General features: G+C 37.1%; 1 protein-coding gene across 1 annotated transcript in view; it reads left to right on the forward strand.

Moving 5' to 3' along the window:
• TNKS (tankyrase) overlaps positions 1-26,147 on the forward strand; it is a 186,793-nt gene that overhangs the window by 98,523 nt on the left and 62,123 nt on the right. The window contains exons 6-11 of the mRNA XM_049772427.1: positions 8,463-8,557; positions 9,858-9,924; positions 10,515-10,701; positions 14,443-14,564; positions 15,691-15,782; positions 15,877-15,955. Coding sequence (XP_049628384.1) covers positions 8,463-8,557; positions 9,858-9,924; positions 10,515-10,701; positions 14,443-14,564; positions 15,691-15,782; positions 15,877-15,955 — 642 coding nt within the window. The remainder of the gene's footprint in view (positions 1-8,462; positions 8,558-9,857; positions 9,925-10,514; positions 10,702-14,442; positions 14,565-15,690; positions 15,783-15,876; positions 15,956-26,147) is intronic.

Genomic DNA, 26,147 nt, shown 5'->3' on the forward strand with positions numbered 1-26,147 from the left:
AATTGAGAAGTACTGACTTAAAGTGAGGTGAAAGTTACTGGAAAATTCTGAGTAGAGGTCTGGTATATCTAACTTATTTTGAGACAGAATCACTTTGCTTCTGTGTTTTATTGATAGACAAAGATTATGCTAGAACATAGAAGGCTGTTTAATTAACCACCTGAGAGAAGATGGTGACAAAAACACAAGTGGTAACAAGAGATGGAGTGGGAAATGATTGGTTTCTAAAGATATTTTAGAGATATAGCGAACAAAAAATAGTCTAATGCGATGACTATGTGTGTAACAGAAATACAAGAATTAATATATATCCTAAGTTTTTGATTTAAGTAAGTAAAAGGATGGAACATCACTTTATAGCTATCAGAAGATCTGAAAAATAGATTTGGTGGCAAATCCTGGGAGTTCTTTAGGATATGAATAGCATAAGTGTCTCCTATATGGTGATTTCAAGTAGGAAGCTGGGTATTCAGTCTGGAGTTCAGCAAAGAAGATTGAACAATAGGTATTGGGAATAATTGTCCATGTATGAGTACTAGATAAAAGCCGTAAGACTAAATGAGATCTCACACACACACAAATAATTGTTTAAAGATTATGAAAAAAAGAGATTGCAGAGCACAGTCCTGGTACACGTGAAGGTTAAGAAGGAAAGAGATACTAGACTGAGCACTGAGTCCAGGCATGTGTCCCTTTGTCCTAGAGCAGAAATATTTCACAGAAATCATTGCCAAGTCAAGTAGTGCTGACAAGTGAAATAAGATGAGGACTGTTCAATGAAGAATGACATCAAATTAGAAGATACTTATTACAATGGTAAATTTTAATATCATTTATTACACTTTTATTGTGAGGTACTGTATTAGGTGTTTTGTACAGTCAATATTAAACTATAAAAACCTTTTATGTAAGAAATTTTATTTCTCACATTACAGATATTGAGAAGCAGCATAGAGAGCTATGTTGAAGAATTAGTTTAGGGCCAGAGATGTAGTATACAAGATTTAATGTGTATGATTATGAGACCCAGATTTGATCCCTACATTGCATAAGGTCCCAGAACACTGACAGGAATAATCCCTGAACACTACTTAGCAGCCCACCCACCAAAATTAAGTCAATATAGAACAGTCTGATATCAAATCAGAAAAGTAATCTAAAGTACATATCTTGTGAATTTTTCAAAGCAAGAATAAAAGGCTAGTAATTCAAGTAAGTCTTTATTTTTCTTATAAGCTTCTGTGTGTGCTTATGCCCATGAAGCTAGGGAGATAATGCAGAAGTTAGGGCACAGAAATTTTCAGGTGTGGGACTCCAGTTTGATCCTCAGCACCAAATATCATTGCAGGCCTTAGCAGATGTATCTCTGGTTGCCCATGAGCATCGTTGAGTGTTGCCCTGTGAGATGTCCATACTGAATTTTAGGAACCTAACATGTAGATGCCTGTCTCAGTTGGCCAAGAATCATTGGGACTGATCTGGGCACTGCTTGGAGCTAACTGTTCATGTAAGTGAAGAATAAGTTAAAACTAGGGACAAAGTGATAGGTCAGTAGATGGACATCTGCCTTGCACGTAGCCTACCTGGGTTTGTTTCCTAGCATCCCATATAGTCCCATGAGCTAGCCAGGAATGATCCTTAAGTGCAGAGTAAGGACTAAGCCCTAAGACTGCTGGATGTCTCCCCAAAACGAACAAAACGAAAAAAAAAAAAAAGGTAAAATTACCTTAGATGCTTCATACACTGAGCTGTAAATCTTACCATGTATAACACACATATACTAATGTGTGTATGTGTATACATATGTTTATATATACACAATGTGTTGTTTTCATGACCTGATTCCAAGGAAAAACTTTGCAGTAAAGAATTCTTTTAAGGATAATATGATATATTAGTAATATTACTACTTTACAGCACAGAAACTTTTTTTTTTTTTTTTTTTTTTTTTGGTCTTTGGGTCACACCTGGCAGCGCTCAGTGGTTACTTTAGGCTCTACACTCAGAAATTGCTCCTGGAAGGCACGGGGACCGTATAGGATGCTGAGATTCAAACCACCGTCGATCCTGAATCGGCTGCATGCAAGGCAAATGCCCTACCACTGTGCCTATCTCTCCGGCCTTGCAGCAGAGAAACATTTTTTGTTTTTGTTTTTGGGCCACACCCGGCATTGCTCAGGGGTTACTCCTGGCTGTCTGCTCAGAAATAGCTCCTGGCAGGCACGGGAGACCATATGGGACACCGGGATTCGAACCAACCACCTTTGGTCCTGGATTGGTGCTTGCAAGTTAAATGCTGCTGTGCTATCTCTCCGGGCCCGAGAAACATTTAAATAGATGTTCAGATAGTTTTGGTGATTAGAGTTGGTCTATTTTTTTAAAATATATTTTTTATTTAAGTAACATGATCATTGTTGGGTTACAGTCACAAACAGAACACCCCCCTTCACCAGTGTAACATTTCTCCCCACCCCCCTTCCCATTCCCTGCCTATATTCGAGACTGGCATTTTACTACAGTTATTTGTTTTTAAGTTCAGTAATTTTTTTTCTTAAAGGATAAGGGTAAAAAAATATAGTAAAGGTGTGACAGTGACAATCGCTGTTGAGAAAAAAAATCTAATAATAGAGTTTCATGCAGAAAGCATAGAGCCAGTGTCTATCCATTTTCCTCCATTATTCCATTCCAGTAATGTTCCTTCCCTAACATTGCCTCGCCTCCTCTCCTCTCCTCTCCTCTCCTCTCCTCTCCTCTCCTCTCCTCTCCTCTCCTCTCCTCTCCTCTCCTCTCCTCTCCTCTCCTCTCCTCTCCTCCCCTCCCCTCCCCTCCCCTCCCCTCCCCTCCCCTCCCCTCCCCTCCCCTCCCCTCCCCTCCCCTCCCCTCCCCTCTCTTCTCCTCCCCTCCCCTCCCCTCCCCTCCCCTCCCCTCCCCTCCCCTCCCCTCCCCTCCTCCTCCCCTCTCTCCTCTCCTCCCCTCCCCTCCCCTCCCCTCCCCTCTCTCCTCTCCTCTCCTCTCCCCTCCCCTCCCCTCCCCTCCACTCCCCTCCCCTGTCCTCCCCTCTCCTCCTCTCTCCTGTCCCCTCCTCTCCTCTTCCCCTGTCCTCCCCTGTCCTCCTCTCTCCTGTCCCCTCCCCTCCCCCTCTCACCCACCCACTGACACCCACACCTACCTTGTAGTAATCTTTCTACTGAAAATCAGTTCTTAGTTCTGCTGCCTTGAGCCATTTGTTAGTCTGCTGTGTTTCTTTATGTCCCACATATGAGAGAGATCATTCTGTCTGTCCCTTTCTTGAATAACTTTACTTAAATACTACTCTCCATATCTATCCTTGTAGCAGATGATATCATGATTTCTTTCATTAGAATCAAGTAGCTTTTATTAGAACCAAGTAGATTTTTATTGTACATATATACCATTGGTTTGTTTTTTTTTTTATTTTGTTATCTGTTTTGGGGCACTTGATTTATTTTTAAATTTTTGCTGTTGTGGGCCGGGCGGTGGCGCTGGAGGTAAGGTGCCTGCCTTACCTGCGCTAGCCTAGGAGACGGACCGCGGTTCGATCCCCCGGCGTCCCATATGGTCCCCCAAGCCAGGAGCGACTTCTGAGCGCATAGCCAGGAGTAACCCCTGAGCGTTACCGGGTGTGGCCCAAAAACCAAAAAAAAAAAAAAAAAAAAAATTTTGCTGTTGTGAGTAGCACAGCAGTGAACTTAAGAATGCAGATGTCTTTTAAATAGATCTTTTGGGCCCTTGGGGTAGATGCCAAAAAGTTGCTGGATCCTTTTTCTTTCTTTTTTTGGTTTTTCGAGCCATGCTGTTTGATGCTCAGGGGTTACTCCTGGCTAAGCGCTCGGAAATTGCCCCTGGCTTGGGGGGGCCATATGGGACGCCAGGGGATCGAACCGCGATGCTTCCTTGGCTAGCGCTTGCAAGGCAGACACCTTACCTCTAACGCCACCTCGCTGGCCCCAAATTGCTGGATCCTAATGAAGGTCAATTCCTAGTTTGTTTGTTTTAAAAAGTATCAATGGGGCCGGAGAGATAGCATGAAGGTAAGGTGTTTGCCTTGCACTCAGAATGACGGTGGTGTGAATCCTGGCATCCCATATGGTCACCCGAGCCTGTTAGGAGCGATTTCTGAGCATAGAGCCAGGAGTAACCCCTGAGTGCTGCCAGGTGTGACCCCAAAATAAACAATCAACAAACAAAAGAAGTATCAATATTGTTTTTCAAAGACTAGACCAGTCAACAGTGCTACTAGCAGTGACTGAGTGTCCTCCCCACACACATCCACACCCGAACAGGTTGTTTTGTTTTTGTAATGAGTGTCAATCTCACTAGTGTAAGTGGTTATTTCATTGTTGCTTTAGTTAGTATTCCCCAGATAATAAGTGATATATAAAGCACTTTAAATATATGTATGCTTTTGACTACATTTTTTGAGGAAATTTCTATTCATCAATTGTCCCATAATTTGGTGGGTTAATGGGTATTTTCCTTAATTAACTTTAGCAAGTACCTTATATATCTTTGATATCAATCCTTTATTGGATGTGTGGGTGGAAAACACTCCAATATTAAGTAATTTTTAACTTACAGGCTTTTTTTGCTATCGCCAAAAGATGTTCCATTAATTACTGATTATTTGCCTGTTAATTTCTCAAATATACTTTATCCACCAGGTATGAATATGTACTTTTACACTATCTGAAATAAAGTTCCCCATGCTATTTTTAACATTTAACATGATGCTTAAACTGTATAGTGGCAGATTCTAAAACATCTTTAAGTAAATGCCAGTTATGACCAGATTGGTTCTCAGCTTTTACCTTTCCTGAATTCTATTCCTTTTACCACTAGTGTATCAGATTGGCACTACAAATTCAATTAATCCAAATCTCAATTCCCTCTGGGCTCTTTTATTTTGCTTTTCTGTTTTCAACTAATCTTATCTATTCTTTCATCCCTCTTTTCCTCCCTGTTTCCTTCCTTCCTTGAGACTGTTACTGACATTTCCAATCGAGAAACTACTATATCTTTTATTGCCTGTATCAGTTATCTTATTTATCAGTTCTGCTTTGTAATCATTTTGACATTTACTGCTTAGCTCCATATTTTGTAAGTTTTTTTGTAGACCATCTTTCACCTTCTAACTTGTAATTTGAAGTATATAAATGTCAACAGTCTACATATATTACTATTTTCAAAGTATTGTAAATAATTTTGTCTTAACAAAAAAAGACTAAAAATCTAGAACCTCAATATTTTTCCTATTCTTTATCCTTCTAAATCAGGGGTGGCAAACAAGTTCGACACAAAGAGTCAAAATTTTAAACTGTGAGAGTCAGTCACACCACACAGTGCCAAAACAAACACTCACACAAAAGCATATAATTTTAACAATAATATATTAAACAAATACTGCATTTTGCCATTTTGAGTGAGGGTCAAAATCCTGCAGTGACGGTGAGGTTGTGCTGCGTGCTCCACACTAAGAACTAACGGCCAGATATGACCCAACATGTGACACACGGGTCTCCTGCTCGCTGGCCCATGCAGTTGTTTCCGAGGGATGGAGACCAGATGACGCAGCCTGGGGGCGGGACTACACGCTCGGAGATCTCTCCTCAGTGGTCACTCCTCAGAAGCAGCAGAACAAAATCCCAACTTGGCAAAGAGCCACAGGATACAAAAGAATGATAAGAGGCAAAAAGCCGCATTCATTTTGGCCAAGAGCTGCGTGTTCGCCACCCCTGTTTTAAATAATGTCTGAGTGTTTATGTATTTGTTCTCTTAGGGATTTTATTTATTTTCAAAAATAGGAACAAAACCTCTTGAATCAGTGATACACAAAACTTTGTAAAGAAAACTTACTATGACAAGGGAAGCTGATTTTTTTCCATCATCACTGAAGATGTCTTTTCTCATATAGTACTCATGTCAGCTATGTTCTGTAAGATCTGGCCAGTGCACAGACCAGACTTCCAAAGCTATCACTATCACTGGAGGAAGCAACTAAAGAGTTAAAGTAACCAACTCACTCCTGAAAGTTGTCTAAGATGAAATAATGGGAGCTAAATACCTTCCTTCCTGAAACAATAAGAAACAAGACAAATTAAATGTTGCATTTTCAAAGATTGGGCATCAGGCAATGCTTGGCACCAATCCCTATGAGACTGGCATCAAGTAAGCTGAGTTTTGAGATTGCTTCAGAGTCCTACCTATAAGGAATTTCAAGGTTTGCTTTAGGGGGTCGCCCAGCAACCTCCTTAAATTGAGAAATGGAATTGGGAGTTTTGAGGAGACTAAACTGATCAGAGATAATCAAGATGGATGGAGGACCAAGTAGAGAAGAGCTACAGAGCAAAGAGCTCCAGAGTTCTGCAAAGGTTCCTCTTACATCCTTTGGCTGAGTAATGACTCATGCTTGTTGGAGGAAGCTGCCTGGGATTGATCACAGAACCACCCCCAGAGGATTAGAGCTAATAGTACTGCCAACTCACACAGTTTAATTGTTTTTGTTGTCACCAGCCAGAGGAGACATATTAGAGTACTCAGAAGAAGTAGTAAATTTGTCCTAGACTAACAGGCTCCTTGGGTTCTATTTAACAAATCTGAAAAAGCAGGCTTTGAAAGCAACTTAGTATATATGTAATTGGATTCCCCGAAGTAAAGAATGGTAGGAAAGAGGGCAGGAAAATATTTGAAAAAATAGTAGCTGAGTGTCTTCAAGATTTTTTGATACCATACGCAGATCTGAAATACTAAACAAATTTTCAAGCATGTAAGCTTATGCATACACACTTACGGAAGGAGAGAAAGTGAGAGCGATGTTCACTGCAGCAAGGATCAGGACATATTTCTGATTGCATATTTCTCCTCTGAAAGAATTCAAGTCTGAAGATAATGAAGCAGTTTTAAAATGATTAAAGAAAGGAGAAGCTACTTGATAGTTCCTGGAAGTAACATTTGACAAATCAGGAATGATCCCCCCCCCCAAAAAAAAATTACTCCTGGCAGGCTCAGGGGACCAAATGGGATGCCAGGGATTGAACCTGGGTCAGCCATGTGCAAGGCAAATTCCCTACTCTCTGTGCTATCACTCTGGCCCCATTGACATGTATCTTAAAATAGAAATTGAGAATGTTATGCAAGAGGACAAATTTTTTAATATTGCTTTCTGTATGGTCTTTTATATCTTAATTTTTTTATATTTTGAAAGCCTACATTTTCATATTTTGATACAAGTTTTTATATTTTGTTTTAAAAGTTTTCAAATATAAAAACATTTTGAAATAAATTTTAGAATCAAATTCTATACACAATAAAACTTTGTAATGCTGCTTATATATCTAGGGTGACTAATTCATTTTTTGTACAAGAAAGCTGAGAAACAATAATGTGATTTTTTCCAGATTTCATCAAATTACAAACCATCTTGTAATTTACATGACTGCCTCATTATTAGCTGTCAATGCTCAAAGATGTTTTCTAAACTTAGAGACTGTCAGAATATATTAAAATGTATGGAATGCATTAGAAGCTGTAATAGATAATATAGTATTTACTAATTCTCTTATATCTTGGCATTTGGAGCATGTGAAAAAGTAAATTAAATATATTATTAAATCCCAGAACCCAAATAGAAGACAGAAAAAAGAAAGCATGTAAGCTTATGTTAGCTATTATAATATGTAAACATAGTGAGCAAAATTATTATTATAAATGCTATGATATGAAAGAAATTTTAACTAAAATAGCTATATTTTATTTTTAATAAGTTTTATTATTGTAATTACCTTATTAACTTATAGCAGAGAACCTTTTGATGATGTGATTAAAATGAAAATGTGACCCCAAACTATATTTTACTCTTGTTTTTATGCAGCATATCTATTACATAAAATAACAATAATTAAACACTAACTATATGTTTTTAATATCCATGATAACAAATTAGTTTTGACCTGTCACTAAGAACTGAATAGAATGGATCAGTTTATTGTCTTATCTGTTTCTACCAAAGTTTTTTAGTTCTTTTGGGAAATTCTGAGACCCAGTTCTTTAGGTCTATGACAATATTGGGATTTAAACAATTGACAGCATTTTATTAGGATAAGAAGATATGTTTCCTGTGATAAGTAGTAGCCCTAATATATATTTTCAGAATAGTTAGAGTGCTAACATTAGAAAGAATTAAGAACTAATGTAAAGTAGTTAAGGCAGGATTTGGGAATAAAGGCTTTGAAAACAAGTTTTAGGTGATAAGTAAATGGAATTTTCTCTTGCGGTTAGTGAATTGGTTCATTCAATTATGAAAATACAATTTTTTATTTGCATTTCCACTTAGTATTTTCTAGGTATGTTGACATTCATTGTCTTTAAATCTAAATACAGATGAAAGGATGAAAGCAAGAATTACTTACCTAAATAAAAAAATTATTTTTTTTTCTCTTTTCTAGTCTACTCCTTTACATCTAGCTGCAGGCTACAACCGGGTCCGAATAGTTCAGCTTCTTCTTCAGCACGGTGCTGATGTTCATGCAAAAGATAAAGGGTAGGTGTATCAGTTTATTTCCTTCATAGGTTTTGCTCTTGAATTATGCTTTGTTTCACCTTATATGATGCAGTTTGAGATCAATAGTCAGGACAAGTCATGTGCACCATTTCTGTAAAGCTTGTGGAGAACTTTAGGTATGTTTACAACTTATGTTATTGCAGTTTTATTAAGATTAGTTTATTCTCAATTGCAATTCTTTTTCAACTTTTAAGTTGCTTTTCAGAAAAATCAAAAATAGCTATCATCTTTATTAGGAGTGAAAGAATCTCTTAATATTAAATCAAAATGTTCTAATCTTTTTTCTCTGATGAAACCTTGGAAATGTAAACTGAGAAAACCTAAAAGGTCTTATGAAGCAACGGGGATAATGGGAGGGTATGAGTGGGGGACCAAGAAAACAAGTATGTTGTTTATTTTATGAATAGGATGATTTTTGGGAAACTTTGTACTACAGGGACATGTGAATCCTGTCTGCTATCCTATGTGATGTGCTAACTTTTCTCACTATCCCATCTTAAGATCTAAAAGATACTTGACCCTACTACTCAGGTAAAGTAGATTCATGTTACACTAGTGATTGGCATAGAAGGAAGCAAAACCTTTGGTGAGGGTATCTTTCTCTTTCACTTTGCCCCTCTCCATGGCAGGAAACAGAAATAAAGAACTCAGTACTTGAGACAGCTATCGAAAGGGGAACCATCCATTTTAAATCTCTTTTCGGTCCTTGATTTCTCTCTTGCCTGTGCCAGGTTTTGTGCCATATGTGAATGGTGTCCCAAGAGTACAGGGGCACAAATGCCTGATGCTCTTGTACATCTCTGTTTCCTTGTGCATGTCTGAAACCAGATGGGTGTACAGTAGGTGAGTTATCAAGAGGAGTACACCATGCAAGGGGATCTTTGACTCATTCAGAGTGACATTTTTATATTCAAGTTATAATAGCTTGGACATTTTAATTCTTTCACTGGAACTTATGAAGAGGAACTAAAATAGGAATGTTTCAATTAACTATTAACATTTATTTTCTATAGATACTTGATGATAAAGCATGCATTATTCACTAGCACATGTTCTTGCATCTAAATGTTTTTCTCATTGGGATTTTAATTTTTATATTTAAGGATTACACAAAAAATCAGATGAATTTAAAAGGTTGAAAATATGTTGTACTTTATAAAAAGCATCTTATTTAATTTAAATATTCAAATATTCATATTTATTAGCTCTTTATCTCTTAGTATTTGGATAAGTACAGTTTTTGAAATTTAAGTATTTTAATATGCCTTCTTTTGTTTAGTGGACTTGTACCTCTTCATAATGCATGTTCATATGGACATTATGAGGTCACAGAACTGTTACTAAAGGTAAGAGATTGAAAACATGGAATGAATACCATTTTATTTTTTTTACACTTGTCACAAATTTTCACGTTTGTTGCTAATAAGATTTGTAAGAAAATAAGAATTAGGGACCGGAGTGCTAGCACAGCGGTGGGGCATTTGCCTTGTACACAGACAACCCGGGATGGACCCAAGTTCAATTCCTGGCATCCTATATGGTTCCTGAATCCTGCCAAGAGCATTTTCTAAACTCAGAGCCTGGAGTAACCTCTGAGCACTGCCAGATGTAGCCCAAAAACCTAAATAAATTAATCTTTAAAAAAAAGAAAATAAGAATTTTTTTTAGTATTGCTAAGCTTTATTTTTCAAATGGAGCAGCCTGTGCTTTTTTCCCTTTTCAAATAAACTTGTTTTACTTCACAGTACATTAAAATTTTATTGCCATTGCCCAAATAAATTTAAATTATTCAGCTTATTTTGTTGTTTTTAAAAGTTGAAATTTAAAAATATTTAAAATTTATTAAAATTTCAAATAATTCTAATTGGATGTCATAAGCTTTGTGTATTTTTTATTAAGATAATGTCCAACCTAAAACTTTTGTCTCTCTGTTTAGCATGGAGCTTGTGTTAATGCTATGGATCTCTGGCAGTTTACTCCACTCCATGAAGCTGCTTCTAAGAATCGTGTAGAGGTCTGTTCTCTGTTACTTAGCCATGGTGCTGATCCTACATTAGTCAATTGCCATGGCAAAAGTGCTGTGGATATGGCTCCGACACCTGAGCTCCAAGAGAGGTTGACATGTATGTATTTATGTAAGGATTCTGTGCTACTTATTGTAAATAGGATTCTCATTTTCCTTTCATTTTTCTAACATAATATTCTTAAAATTAATATGTAGTTTATAAGCCTCATTTCTTAACAAACCTTATACATTTAAGCCCTGTTTATTTTTGTAATCCAAACAATTTAAGTTCACATGTTGAGGCTTCCTCTTTTAAGGCTAATAGGAATTATTCAGTCAATAGCCATTTATTGCCTATTGACACACTTGTGGAAATACAGTAATGTGTCACCAGAAAAGTCTCTCAGCTCAGTGTTTATATATTGTGCCATTGGTATTAATTAATTATATCTGCTATGATTAAGCATTCATGTTAAGCCCTGCAATTTGGTTCATTAATGTTTCTCTTTCTGTCTAATTTAAGTATTCAAGCATCAGAAATTATTGATTAATACACTTCAACAACTTTTCAGACTGTAGGAGTCATATGTGTGTAGACGCCAAATTGCAATTTAAATATGATCATTTTTGTGATTCACAAAATCACATTTAGAATAGTTCTCCATTTCTAGAAAATTATGAGGATAATGTTTTCATATATTTCATATCTAGGTTTCTCTATTATTGGCATCTTGCATTAATGTGGTATATTGCACAATAAATGAACCAGGTTTGATATATTTTTAGTTGGAGGCCATACTCTTTTTGTTCTGATTCCAAAGTTGTCCTTGAACTCCTTTTTCAGCAGTGCTCAGGGCTTAGTACTTGGGGCATCATATGAGGTGCTGGAGATCAAACCAGGATAGGTCACATGCAAGGCTAGAGCCCTACCCACTGTTTTATATCTCTGGCCCCTAATATCTATTGTTTTATTTTTATACTTTACACATAGGTGAAGTCATCCAATATTTTTCCAGTCATTTTATTTTTTTACATTATTAAGCATTTTCAGTTGCTATGTCAACATAGAAATATTTGAAACATAAACTTTTATATTTTTCAATATAGAATTTCAATAAAAAATTATTTTCAATTAATGCTATAGTGATATAACTTCTTTTGATCATAATTTTATGCTCTTTGTATTGTTGAGTGAAGTTTTTGGATAAAACATTTTGATCATACCATGATTATGGCATTTTTATTTATGTCTATAGAAACATTTCTTTTTATTCATGTCTTTTTAAAATGATTTTTTTATAAAATAGTTGAACAAGATAGTGAGTTTTACACCTATTAAAATTGAAAATACTGAAAGTTGCTTTCATTTTTGTCTCCAAATTAGAAAACTTAGGTGATGTTTTTTGTATTTGTGTCACATCAGGCAGCACCCAAGAGTTAGTCCTGGCTCTATGTTCAGATATTACTCCTGTCAGGTTCGGGGACCATCTGGGATGCCAGGATTGAATCGGGGAGGGCTACATGCAAGACAAACACCCTCCCTGCTATGCTATGGCTGCAACCCCTTAGGTGACATTTTATAAATATTAAATTTTCAGGGAAATTTTGAGTAATTTGCCCACTTTTTTATTTTTAAACAAGTCTTTTTATTTGTGTTTAGGACCATTACATAGTTTTTCCATTTGGACTATATTTTTAATTAAATTTCTTTATTTTAGACACCGATTTACAGACTTGTTTATAATAGTTATTTCTGGCATTCAGTATCTACCAAAAATAATTAAAATTAAAGTAATTAAAATTCTCTCCAAACTGGTCATCAGTTTCCCAACCTCCCCCAAGTCTCCCCCTTGGCAGTTAGAAATAATTAATGTAATATTTTGTGTATTTTTATTGGAAAATCAGAACTAAAATTACAGTGTCATGAAATTTGAAAATCTGTACTACTGGGCAGATAAGCTCATTTCGTGAAAGAAGTGATTCATAGGAGGTTTCTGAAGGACCCCAGTGCAGCCAGGTGCACTTTCTTTCCAGAAGTTTGTGGCAATAGCCACTTGAGCAGACATGATAGAAGGCTCTGGTTTAGGGGCATGGCTGCCAGGGCTTCTAAAAGCACAGAGGAAGGGGGGCTCTCCTAGCACTGAAACTCACTTTTTCTGGATTATTTTTAAGTATCAATAAAATATTTAAAATTAGAAAATCAAAATAGGCAAATTTCATTTTTTCCTGAAGAGCAAATAGAAGGGATTTTTTTTGCTACTAGTTAAGATTGCATTATTGCATCATAATTTCTTATTACCTTTATGTTGCTATCTTATTTCCTTTTCTAAAGTTTTCTATTTACATTTCATCTCAGCCACCTATTTTGAACTTAAAGGTGTAATTGGAAAAGTAGCATTGTTCTTATTACTTTGATAGAGCATTTGTCATTAAGAAAACTAGTAAGATTTGAATTCAGTTTTCATTTTTCCCAAAGTGGTTTTCAACCATTTTTGTATCAGTTCCAGTCTGTACACTGGTAGTTGAAGACTACTATTATAACCTGGTTTGACTCAGGTGCAAAACATGGTTTTTGTTAGGTCAGTTTGTCATTACTAACTTTTCCATTCTCAGGATCCTGCTTATTTTATTTGGCAGTTAATAATTCTTTGATTTCATTAATTCCTAACTTTATCATTAAGATGGAAATCTGTCATCTTTACTTGAAAATCTAATTTTTATTTCATTTGAATTTGATATTTTTTATTTCTGAAGTTTCAAAGTCCTGTACTTCTAGGAATTTATCAGTGATAAAGAGGTTATAGAAAAGTGTTTTTCCTTTCTGAACTTACCAGGATTCATTTTATAAATCATTTGCCTTTCAGTAGACAAATTATTTTTAGTTCCTCCTATGGTCCAATCACTGTGCTGAAGAGATAGTCCAGCAGATAGGGCACTTGCCCTGAATAGGACTGATGCAGTTTGATGCCTAGGACCCTAACTGGTCCCCTGAGCCCTTTTCGTTAGTGATTCGTCAGCACATAATCAGTAGTAAGCCTTGAGCAACTGCCAAGTGTGGCCCCGAAACCAAAACCATAACATCAAATATATTCTAAGTTCTATACAAATTTGCTCTCATTGCAGCAGTATGTCCTGTGATGTAAAGCTAAATACAAGAGAAATAAAATTTTCCAGTTTTCTAACTGACATTCTTCTATCACTGAACTCTAATTTGAGACAAAATATAATCCTGTTAATGTTATGATGATTTAAATTACTTTTTTCTGTCATTATATTTATCTTTGGTTATGATACAGTAGTAATAACAAGACTAACAAAATTAGTGATAATGCAAATTATTGGTTCAGCCTATCTTTTATCTAGTTATTTGATTTTTTTTGTTGTTTATTAGGAAGCCACTTTTTGTTTTGTTTTGTTTTGGGCCACACCCAGTGATGCTCAGGGGTTCCTCCTGGCTATGCACTCAGAAATTGCTCTTGGCAGGCTCTGGGAACCATATATTTGGGGTGCCGGGATTTGAACCACCGTCCTCCTGCATGCAAGGCAAATGCTCTACCTCCATGTGATCTCTCCGGCCCCAGTTTCTTGTTTTAAAGCTGGCTGGAATATACTTATATGTGGAATTTTATGGACTCCAACAGACCTATTTCAGAGCATACATATTTCATATGTTTTTAACACCCCTATCCTTTACATGATCATCACATTCTGTTGGTATTGCCAAAATATGATGCATGTTAAATTAGTGTAGTTTTTTTTTTTAAATTAGTGGAGTTTTTTTTAGTTTCTTGTAGTCATACAAACCATTTCATAGATTTAAATTTTAAATTTTTCTTCTGCCTTTTTTTTTTATTAACAGATGAATTTAAAGGTCATTCTTTACTACAAGCAGCTAGAGAAGCAGACCTAGCCAAAGTTAAGAAAACACTTGCTTTGGAAATCATTAATTTCAAACAACCACAGTCTCATGAAACTGCACTGGTAAGATTGTATTGTGAATTTATTTATTGAATATATACAAAAAATGTTATTTTTTATTTAGAAATCTTAAAGTAATTTTATCTGAATTCCAAGGAGTTGCATTTTAATATGTTCCATTGATTTTTAAAAATCTGTTCTGTTCAGAAGGTGATTTCTGTTGTGGGTGAGGAATAGACATTTTTTTCAAACTTGATTTGATAATTCTCTTCATTCAGTAAGGATAGGAAGGTGGTGGGTCCCAACCCAAGGGTGCTTAAGGGCAGTGCCTGGGTTTATTCTAAAGAGCAACTCCAGAAGGACCATGTGTGGTGTCAGTGTTTGAATTTAGATTTGCTATAATGCAAATTTTGCTATATTTAAAGCAAGTACTCCTTGTTCTCTTAGGTTCCAAATTTTTTTTTCTTCCAAAAGGAAAATAGCTTTATTTGGGAAATAATGAGAAAAAGAATGAATCCCTTAAAGTAAAAAGTATTATGCATTCTAAATTGGTATTGGAATGATTCCAGAGTGAAATCATTTTTTCCAGAATTTATTTTCATTTTTGGATTTAGGTCAATGGTCACCTATAGAAGGATTGAATTAATTGATAAATTTCTCTATTTTGGGAGAGGTAGTATTTTTATGTCTTCAAATAAATTTTTATGCTTTCAAACTATTGGCTAAAGAAAAAAAATGGGACTAGAGAGATAGTACAGCGGGAAGGGTGCTTACTTTGCACACAGCCAACCTGGGTTGGATCCTCAGCATCCCATATGGTCCCTTGAGCATCAACAGGGGTAATTGATTAGAATCGAGCCAGGAGTAACCTACCAGCAACAGCAGGTGTGGCTCAAAAACAATCCTCCCTGCCAAAACAATGCTCCCCCCCCCAAAAAAAGAGTCTATTTACTAAGAACATCATTTCACCTGAACTTATTTATGCTTTGGTTTGTTGAAGAAAAATCATAATTGTCTCAAAATATATGATAAGACGTTAATAAATTCTGATACTCCCTGAGATGGCAGTGTTCTAAATATTGTTTTATAATCTTTAAAATATTTTAATATTTTAATTTTAAATGTATACTGTTTAATCTGCTTTTTAGTGGCTTAATTTATAAATTTAGTTTTTTTGTTTACGTTATAGCACTGCGCTGTGGCTTCCTTGCATCCCAAACGAAAACAAGTGACAGAATTATTACTTAGAAAAGGAGCAAATGTTAATGAAAAAAATAAAGAGTAAGTATAATTTCAGAAAGACTTGTTCAGTTCTTAAAGGGCAAACACAGGAGAGGTTCAAAGTTCAAATTTCTCTTTATTCTTCCCTCTGTAGTTTTATGACTCCCCTGCATGTCGCAGCAGAAAGAGCCCACAATGATGTCCTGGAAGTTCTACATAAACACGGAGCAAAGGTAAGAAGCCTGAAAATAAGCAACGGACTTGATTGAACTGAGTAACTCACAGCTCTTTGATTGCTTCTTTAAACTTAAAACACAAAAAAGCTTAGCATGCATGTAAATTCATCAATTTTCCTTCAGAGTTGAGTTAGATCTTTTCAATATAATTTTTTTAGTTAAATTTTTTGGTTAAAAATGTCTGGGGATTAAATCTAAGAGCTTATGCTTCTTGATTGGTATCATGTCAGCCTAGTGCAGTGATGGCTAACCTTTTTGAGCCCGAGTGCCCAAACTGCCACACAATGCCTGGTCCTCCCAATGGCCAGTTTGACTCTGTTGCCAGGTGAGCTGTAGAGCTGACACCAGCACACTCGCCTCCCTCCACACTACATATCTTAATTGCAGACCTTTCCGCGTGCCAGCTGCAAGGCCTTCACGTGCCACCACTGGCACTCATGCCATAGGTTCACCATCGAGGGCCTGTTGTATTTTAGGTATTCCTGGGAGGTTTCTTTTCACTCTCACCATGTTGTGACTGAGTGTGCTTTATATGTGCAAATGAATAGATCTGTACATACAACCATACGTGGTAGAACTTCTCTAAATACCATTGTTAATAGTCAGATGGAATGGGATGACCCTGGCATTCTATAAGCATCAATGGTTGACTATTTAACTATAGTTTCTACTTTGTTTTTACTTAATTTTTAATGGAAAAAAATTTAGTTTACTCATAGTTCTATGGTGACAAGTGTCCATCACTTATATGGAGGCATATTTCTTAGCAATGTAGGATATGCAGATTCCAGGATCTTTAATACAGAAACATGATACCAACAATAAAGACTGTGTGAAAAATAAAAGTATTGGCACTACAGACAATGACCTGGATTGGACAACCTAGTTTGCCTGGAGCCTAGAGTTGGTCTTGTGCCAGGAAACTTCAGGGGTAGGGTCTCCTTGTATTTAGGCCAAGGCTTTTCCTTTCCATGTCCCTCATATTTTGGTGGGGCTATGCAGACAATGATTGCCACTCTAACACCGTTTCTGCTGTGTTCCTTTGACTCTAATCCTTAAGAAAAACAACCCACTTAAACTTTTGAGGTTAACCTAAACTAATATGCATGTGCATAGAAATGTAAAAAAGTACTTTGCCTTCAATGTTTAAGGAGTTACATAAGTTTTATGGCTTTAGATTGCTTTGTGTGCTGCTAAGAAATATTATGTACTACAATCTGGTGACTTGAGGGACAAAGTAATTATACATGGGTTCTGTTTTTATTTTTCTTAATGTTCTTTGACAGAAAGTTCAAAGTTAAGATATCAGCAATGGTACTACTTAGAATTCTGTTTATGGGTGATTGTCCTTCCACTGTAATTCTACCTTGTCCTCTTTCTTTGCATCTTTGTTTTCATAATTAAAAATAAAAATATTAATAAAAAAGAAAATTTATTAGACCCTAAAGGAAAGGTAAAAACTTCAGAGTATATGAGGAAATACATTGTGCTTTTAAAGGTTTTTAATGAAGAAAACATTTGTTTTTTTGGATTTTTCTGTTTGTTTGTTTTTGTTTTGGGGTCCCAACAGTGGTGCTTAGGGGTTACTCCTGGCTCTCTGCTCAGAAATCACTCTTGGCAGGCTCGGAACCATATTGGATATTGGGGATCAAACCCGGGTCAGCAGCATGCAAGGCAAACACCATATCAGCTGTGCTATTGCTCCAGCCCCAAGAAAACATTTTAGATTAAATGTTTAGAAAATGTTCATTTTTCTGTTGGGAGCCGTTTTCAGAGTTTACAAGACCATGTCACAGGCTAAAGCTATGCTCTAGATTTTATTCCCTCGTGGCCCCCCCTCCATTTCAACAGACTTAAAAGGACATATGCATATTTCCTTCATATATTTCTTTAGATGTGTTTCCTTAGTAGGTCTAATTCTTATTGTCTATTTCCTTGTTTAGAGGTAGTTTTCACCACTTCATTTTTGTATTTGTTCAGTAGGAAATTCTAGTAGATAAGTTTCTCTTGGGTTCATGTTAGAGCCAGTTAATGGGAATTAGCTAGCTTCTTATTTTCATTCCAATATGAACCAGTAATATGTGTCATTTTTCCTATTTGCATAGACACATTAAATGGGGAAATATTTTTTTTATTTTGACCACAGTGGATTATGAATTTTTCACAATAATATTTTTGGTACAAAGTGACATTGAATCAGGGCCATTCCATCAACAATGTTGTCCTTCCTCCACCCCTGTTCCAGCATACATCCTATATCCTCCTTCTTTACCTCCCCAGGCTGGTAGTATAAGTGGTCCCCTCTGTGTCTAGCTTGTTATAGATTGGGTATCGATTCTGTTGTCCTTGGCTTTGGATTTGGTGTTTAAATCTGATCATTTTTTATTTTTACTCAATGTTCATATGACTGTTTGGTCTTGGTACCCTCCATTATTTTTCCCTCAACTTGTGGGGCAGAACAAGATGGTTCAAGTTACATGTTTCTGTTAAAAGGAAAGAAAAAATAGGGGAGGGGGGAAAAAATCAAACAAGCAAAAAAACATGCATCCTTCAAGAGGCTATAAATATCAATTTAAGGGAAGAAAGGGAAAAAGGAAGAAAGGCATAACAATACAAAAATAAACAAACAAACAAAAAAAAACCAAAAAGCACCACAGCAATAAAGACAACAACCAAACAATAACCACGGTCCTGAGATAAAAGCAAACAAAAAACAAGCAACAACAATAACCAAAAAAATTAATTTGTGCTTCTTTTTTTTTTTTTTTTTTTTTTGCATAGGCACAGTAAATATTGGGGAGATTAGAAAGGGAATTCCCGGGGCCGGAGAGATAGCATGGAGATAAACTGTTTGCCTGGCATGCAGAAGGAGGGTGGTTTGAATCCCGGCATCCCATATGGTCCCCAGAGCCTGCCAGGAGTGATTTCTGAGTGTAGAGCCAGGAGTAATCCCTGAGCGCTGCTGGGTGTGACCCAAAAAACAAAAAAGTTTCTGATTTTGGGGCTGGCGAGGTGGCACTAGAGGTAAGGTGTCTCTGCCTTGCAAGCGCTAGCTATGGTCCTCCCAAGTCAGGGCCAATTTCTGAGCTCTTAGCCAGGAGTAACCCCTGAGCTTCAAAAGGGTGTGGCCCGAAAAACAGAGAGAGGGGGGGGGAAGGGGAGGGAGGGGGAGGGGGAGGAGGAGGAGGAGGAGGGGAGAGAGGGGGAGAGGGGAGAGAGGAGGGAGAGAGGAGGGGGGGAGAGGGGAGGAGAGGGGAGGGAGAGAGAGAGAGAGAGAGAAAATGAATTCCCTTGGCCTAAGAGATGCAGGTTTTCTCTGCCCTTGAAGTATACTGTCATGGGAATAAATATAGGCTCTGTACATGCTTATGTTCTCCCCTTTAGATCCTTTTGTGATGTCTGGAAACTTTCCTCTCAGTCCGGGATGTTAAACTCAGGCCTGTGTAACTAGCGATCTTGGTATTTGCACAAGTCATAGGATGGAATCTTTACGGTTTTAGAAGTTCTGTTCTATCACTGTTTTAAGCAGTCTTAGGTAGTTGGTGGTCTTGGTTTTTGCATTGATCCTAGGACAAAGCCTAGGATAGAGTCTTCCATTATGTTTCCAGAAGTTCTGCTCATTTGCAGTTGTCTCAGTCAGACCTCTGGAATTAGAGAACTTGGTTGTTGTACAGGTCTTAGGCCAAAGCCTAGACTAGGGTCTTTATTTTTGGTCCCAGGATAGGTGCTGCCCAGTCATAGTTTTCACAGTCAGTCTTCTGTAGTTAGCAATCTTGGCTTTTGCACAAAAAGATGACTTGTCTTCTGATTTCATCTTATTGTTAGGTGGTGAGGTAAGATAACCTGCTCTTAGACCACGCTGTTGCCATTTCCTCATTGTCAGGATGTCAAAACTGGTGCTTGTTGGTCAGAGCAGTATTAAGAATGTCCCAGATTGAGTTTGGTTCCTGGGGCTGTTGCAGAGAACTGTGTCAGTTCTGTGTCTGAGATCTAGGGTTTGGGTTAGATGATCACTATCTAGTTACATGGAGTGTAAGTTAGGACTATATGACATATGTTCAAGGCGGAGGTGCCTCTGTATTGTAAAATGTATGAGTTCTTATCCCTAGTAGATAAGAGCTTGTTTCTATATGTAAAATTTCCCCCTCTTTAGAATACCTGTGCAAAAAGAAATGGTGCTATATTATATTGCTGGCGCTTTTGGGGTTGAGAGTGTCAGGCTCCTGTGCCCTGGTTTTGACCTGAGCTTTAATTTCAGACAAGACTTTTTTTGTAGGTTTTTGTAACAAACAGAAAGAAAACAGATGAAGTTAAGGAGGAGAAGAAAACAAAAACAAGACTCTATATATATATATATATATATATATATATATATATATATATATATATAAAGAAAATGTCCAGTTTTTTATGTATTTTTCCTTGAAAATTGTTAGAAATATATCATTAATGATCCTATTCAGTATTTTTAAAATTGGAAAACAATTTTTGCCCTATTGAGTTTTAATTTGTGTGTAGGTGTGTTTTGGCATATTAAAAACAATACAAAGCTCAGTAAATTTGCATGAATGCAAGGAAAGTTATTTTGCTAGCATAATTTTAAAGTTTTTGCATAATTAGTTACATTAAGAGTAAGCATTGTTACTTAGTAAGATTTAAACTTTTTCTTTTGGGGTTTTTTTTTGGGGGGGGCACACCTGATGATCAGGGGTTACTCCTGGCTATATGCTCAGAGCTCAGAAATCATTCCTAGAACACAGGATCAAACCTGAGATCTGCCCTGGGCAGCTGCATTCAAGACAAATGCCCTACTCCTGTGCTCTCGTTCCAGCCCCTAAATATTTTTATATTCTTTTTTTATTAATATCTTTATTTAAACACCTTAAACATACAATATGATTGTAGTTGGGTTTCAGTCATGTAAAGAACAGCCCCCTTCACCAGTGCAATATTCTCATCACCAATGTCCCAAATCTCCCTCCTCCCCACCCTGCCCCCGCCTGTAATCTAGACAGGTTTTCTACTTCATTCATTCACATTGTTATGATAGTTGTTAGTGTAGTTATTTCCCTAACTGCACTCACCATATTCCTTTTCCCAAGGATTGCTTTAGCTATTTGAGGATGTTTATTGTTCAAAATGAATTTTAGAAGTATTTGATCCACTTTGAAGAATGTCATGGGTATCTGTAAAGGGATCGTATTAAATCTGTACAATGGTTTGGGGAGTATTTTCATTTTATTGATGTTAATCCTGCCAATCCATGAGCAGGGTATGTGTTTCCATTTTCGTGTGTCCATTCTTATTTCTTGGAGCAGGGTTTTATAGTTTTCTTTGTATAGTCCTTCACATCTTTGGTCAAGTTGACTCCCAAGATATTTGAGTTTGTGTGACACTAATGTGAATGAGATTGTTTTCTTAGTATCCATTTGTTCCCTATCATTAGTATGTAACAAGGCCATTGACTTTTGCATGTTAATTTTGTAGCCTGCCTCTTTGCTATATGAATCTGTGGTTTCTAGAAGCATTTTGGTAGAGTCATTAGGGTTTACTAGGTATAGTATCATGTCATCTGCAAACAGTGAGAGCTTGATTTCTTCCTTTTCTATCTGGACTCCCTTGATATCTTTTTCTTGCCTAATCGCTATAGCAAGTACTTCGAATACTATGTTGAATAGCAGTGGTGAGAGAGAGCAGCCTTGTTTTGTACTAGAATTTAGAGCAGGGGTCTCAAACTCGCGGCCCACCCTCTGTACAACATTTTGTGGCCTGTGGCCAGCCTTCAAATTTCGCAGTATTTGCGATTATATATTAATTGCAATAAAAATCGCATTAGTAAGAAAAAAATCCCATTAGTAAGAAAAAATCGCATTAAACATTTGCATACCCCAAGCAGTTCCGTTTGGGGTATGCAAATATCTAATGCGATATTTTGCGTTTTTTTTTCTTACTAATGCGATTTTTATTGTGAATATTCGGTAAGCAAATAATCACGAATACTTGAGCCTAGCACAGACGTCATTTCCACTGCTCCTGCCTGCTGTCCCTTGCATTATCAGAGGCCTAAGGGAGAGAAGGGAGAGAAGTTTATTACAGAATTAGATTTTGTCATACCTTCATCATGACTTAATCAAAGCCTTCAGTGAAGAGAAAGATTGATGACGAGCACAGACAATTTCAAGAAAAGTGGGAGACACAGTATTTCTTTGTGGAGCACAGGGGCATCCCCACATGTCTTATTTGCTCAGAGAAAGTTGCAGTGCACAAGGAATACAACTTGAAACGCCATTATTCAACCAAACATGCTGAGGAATGTGCAAAATATCAAGGAAATGAGAGAGCCAAGCGGGTTGCCAGTCTTAAAGCATGTCTAATGAGGCAACAAGATTTCTTCAAGAAAGCAACCAAAGAGAATGTTGTATCAGTCAAAGCTAGTTACATGGTTAGTGAGATGATTGCTATGGCAGGGAAACCATTCACAGAAGGAGAGTTTGTTAAAAAATGCATGTTACAGGCTGCAAGTATTATCTGTCTGGAAAAGAAAGGTCAATTTAGCAAAATCAGCCTTTCTGCCAACACTGTGGCAGAGCGCATTTCTGACATGTCAAGTGACATTTATCATCAACTGTTTGAGAAAGCCAAATGTTTTGATGCATACTCAGTTGCTCTTGATGAGGGCACAGATATAACAGACACTGCACAGCTCACAATTTATGTCCGTGGTGTTGATTGCAATTTTGAATTGACAGAGGAGCTGCTCACAGTAATTCCAATGCATGGCCAGACCACTGCTAATGAGATATTTCTGCATCTGTGTGATCCCATTGAGAATGCAGGTTTGCCATGGAAGAGGTTTGTTGGAATAATAACCGATGGAGCGCCATCGATGACAGGGAGGAATAATGGACTGGTGGCACTTGTTCCAAAAAAACTTGAAGAGGATGGTGTAGAGAAGGCCATTGCTCTTCACTGCATTATACATCAGCAGACACTTTGCAGTAAATGCCTGCCATGTGACAATGTGTGTGATGTCTGTTGTTGTGAAATGCATCAACCAAATCAAATCTAGGGGCTTAAAGCACAGGAGGTTCCATACATTTTTTTAGAGAAAATGGAGTCAGAATATGGAGATGTGCTCTATTTCACCAAGGTACATTGGCTCAGCAGGGGAAATGTCCTGAAAAGATTTTTTGAGTCAAGAGAAGAAGTGAAAGCCTTCATGGAGAAGGATGGGAATGCTGTTTCTGAGTTGAGTGATCACAAATGGCTCATGGACTTAGCTTTTTTGTTGACATCACACATAAGCTGAATGTACTAAACAAGATGTTACAAGGCCCGGGGCAGCTTATCAGTGCTGCCTATGACAACATGAGAGCATTCTCCACAAAACTTGTGTTGTGGAAATCCCAGCTCTCTCAGACAAATCTTTGCTATTTCCCAGCTTGCAAGGAACTTGTGGATGCAGAATACCATTCAGTGGTAAGAAATATGTTGATGCTATTTTTAAGCTAGAGAAGGAATTTGATCACAGATTTGCAGACTTCAAAAAGCACAGAGCCACTTTCCAAATTTTTGTGGACCCCTTTTCCTTTGATGTGCAAGATGCCCCTCCTGTGCTTCAAATGGAGCTCATTGACCTGCAATGCAACTCTGATCTCAAAACCAAGTTCAGGGAGATTAGTGGAAAAGCAGACATGCATGAGCAATTTTTGAGAGAATTGCCCCCCAGCTTCCCTGAGCTTTCTTGAATGTTCAAGTGCACCATGTGCCTTTTTGGGAGCACATATATGTGTGAAAAGTTATTCTCCACATTGAACTTCAATAAGTCAAAGTACAGGTCTAGACTTAATGATGATCATCTTCAAGCCATACTGAGGGTCTCAACTGCTTCCTCTCTAAAGCCAAATGTAGTTCAGATTTGTGAGAAGAAGCGCTGTCAAGTCTCTGGCAGCAAGGAATAGGCAAAAGATGCCATGTTCAGAAGAACTATTCATGATTTTCACTCAGTGTTCTCTTCATGTTCAGAAGAAATAATTAAAACTGTTAATAATGGCGTTTAAGGACTTTTTTGTGTGTGAAATCCTTTATGCGGCCCTGCCTCACCCCGACTTTGCCTCCTGTGGCCCCAGGTAAATTGAGTTTGAGACCCCTTATTTAGTGGGAAGGCTTTGAGTTTTTCTTCATTGTGGATAATATTTACCATTTGCTTGTGGTATATGACCTTAACTATATTGGAAAAGGTTCCTTTCATTCCCATCTTGCTGAGAGTTTTTATCAAGAATGGGTGTTGGACCTTATCAAATGCTTTTTCTGCATCTAATGATATGATCATGTGATTTTTATCTTTCTTGTTGTTGAGGTTGTGTATTTTGTTCATAGATTTACGAATATTAAACCATCCTTGCATTCCTGCGATGAAACCTACTTGATCTTAGTGAATGATCTTGTTGAGCCATTGGATCCTATCTGCCAGGATTTTGTTGATAATCTTTGCATCTGTGTTCATCAGGCATATAGGTCTGTGATTTTCTTCTTTGGCAGCATCTCTATCTGGTTTTGGTATCAAGTTTATGTTGGCTTCATAAAAGCTATTTGGAAGTTTTCCTGTTTTTTCAATTTCATGGAAGAGCCTGACCAGGATTGGTAGTAGTTGTCTTGAAAGGTTTGAAAGAACTCATTAGTGAATTCATCTGGGCTTGGGCTTCTGTTCTTGGGCAGACATTTGATTATGGTTTTAGTTTCCTCAATAGTGATGGGGGTGTTTAGATATGCTACATCGTCGTTATTCAACCATGGAAGGTTGTAAGAGTCCAAAAATTTATCCATTTCTTCCAGATTCTCATGTTTGGAGGCATAGAGTTTCTCAAAGTAATCTCTGATTATCCTTTCAATCTCTAATATTGGTAGTGATCTCCCTGTTTCATTTCTAATATGGCTTATCAAGTTTCTCTCATTTCTTTGTGAGTTTTGCCAATGGTCTATCAATCTTGTTTATTTTTTCAAAGAAGCAACTTATGCTTTTGTTGATCTTTTGGATTGTTTTTTGGGTTTCCACTTCATTGATTTCTGCTTTAAGCTTTGTTATTTCCTTCTGTCTCCCTATTTTTGTTATTGTTGATCATTTTTTAATTTTATAAGCTGCGTCATTAAGCTGTTCAGGTATGCCCCTTCTTTCTTTCTGCTGTATGCTTGTAAAACTATCAATTTTCCTCTCAGGACCTCTTTTGCTGTGCCCATAGATTCTGGTAGTTTGTGTCTTCATTACCATTTGTTTCCAGGAAAGTTTTGATTTTCTCTTGGATCCACTTGTTCAGTAGCAGGCTGTTTAATTTCCAGCTATTAAAGTTCTTCTTCTGTGTCCCTTTGTAGCTCACATCTAATTTCAGAGCCTTGTGGTCAGCAAAGGTAGTTCTGCAAAATTTCTATCCTCTTGATTTTATGGAGACATGTTTTTTGTGCCAGCATGTGGTCTATCCTGGAGAATGACCCATGTACATTGGAGAAGAATGTGTATCCAGGTTTCTGGAGGTGGAGTGTCCTATATATCTACTAGGCCTCTTTTTCCATTTCTCTTTTCAGGGCTAGTATATTTTTGTTGTGTTTCAGTCTGGTTCACCTATCAAGTGTTGACAGGGCTGTGTTGAGGTCTTCCACAATTATTGTGTTATCATTGATATCCTCTTTCAAATTTGTCAATACTTAAATTAGATATTTTGCTGGTGTCTCATTGAGTGCGTATATGTTTAGTAGTGCAATGTCTTCCTGTTGCACATATCCCTTGATTAGTAGGAAGTGTTCTTCTTTGTCTCTTACAACTTTTCTGATTCTAAAGTTGGTGTTATCTGATATTAATACTACCTCCCCAGCTTTTTTAAGGGTGTTGGTTGCTTGGATGATTTTCTTCCAGCCTTTGATTTTGAGACTATATTTGTTCTGACTATTCAGGTGTGTTTCTTGAAGGCAGCCGAAAGTTGGATTCATCTTTTTGATCCACTTAGCCACTCTTAACTGGTGCATTTAGTTTATTGAGATTGAGGGAAATGATGGGATTTAATGTCATCTTTTTTTTTTTATAAATTTGATGTGTCTATTGGTCTTGTCTTAAAGTAGACCTTTCAGTTTTTCCTTTAAGGCTGGTTTTGCATCTAAAGTTTCTGAGCTGTTGCTTATCCATCTGTAAAGCTATGCA

This window comes from Suncus etruscus, chromosome 4 (assembly GCF_024139225.1).
Source record: "Suncus etruscus isolate mSunEtr1 chromosome 4, mSunEtr1.pri.cur, whole genome shotgun sequence".
In the NCBI taxonomy this organism is placed as follows: Eukaryota; Metazoa; Chordata; class Mammalia; order Eulipotyphla; family Soricidae; genus Suncus; species Suncus etruscus.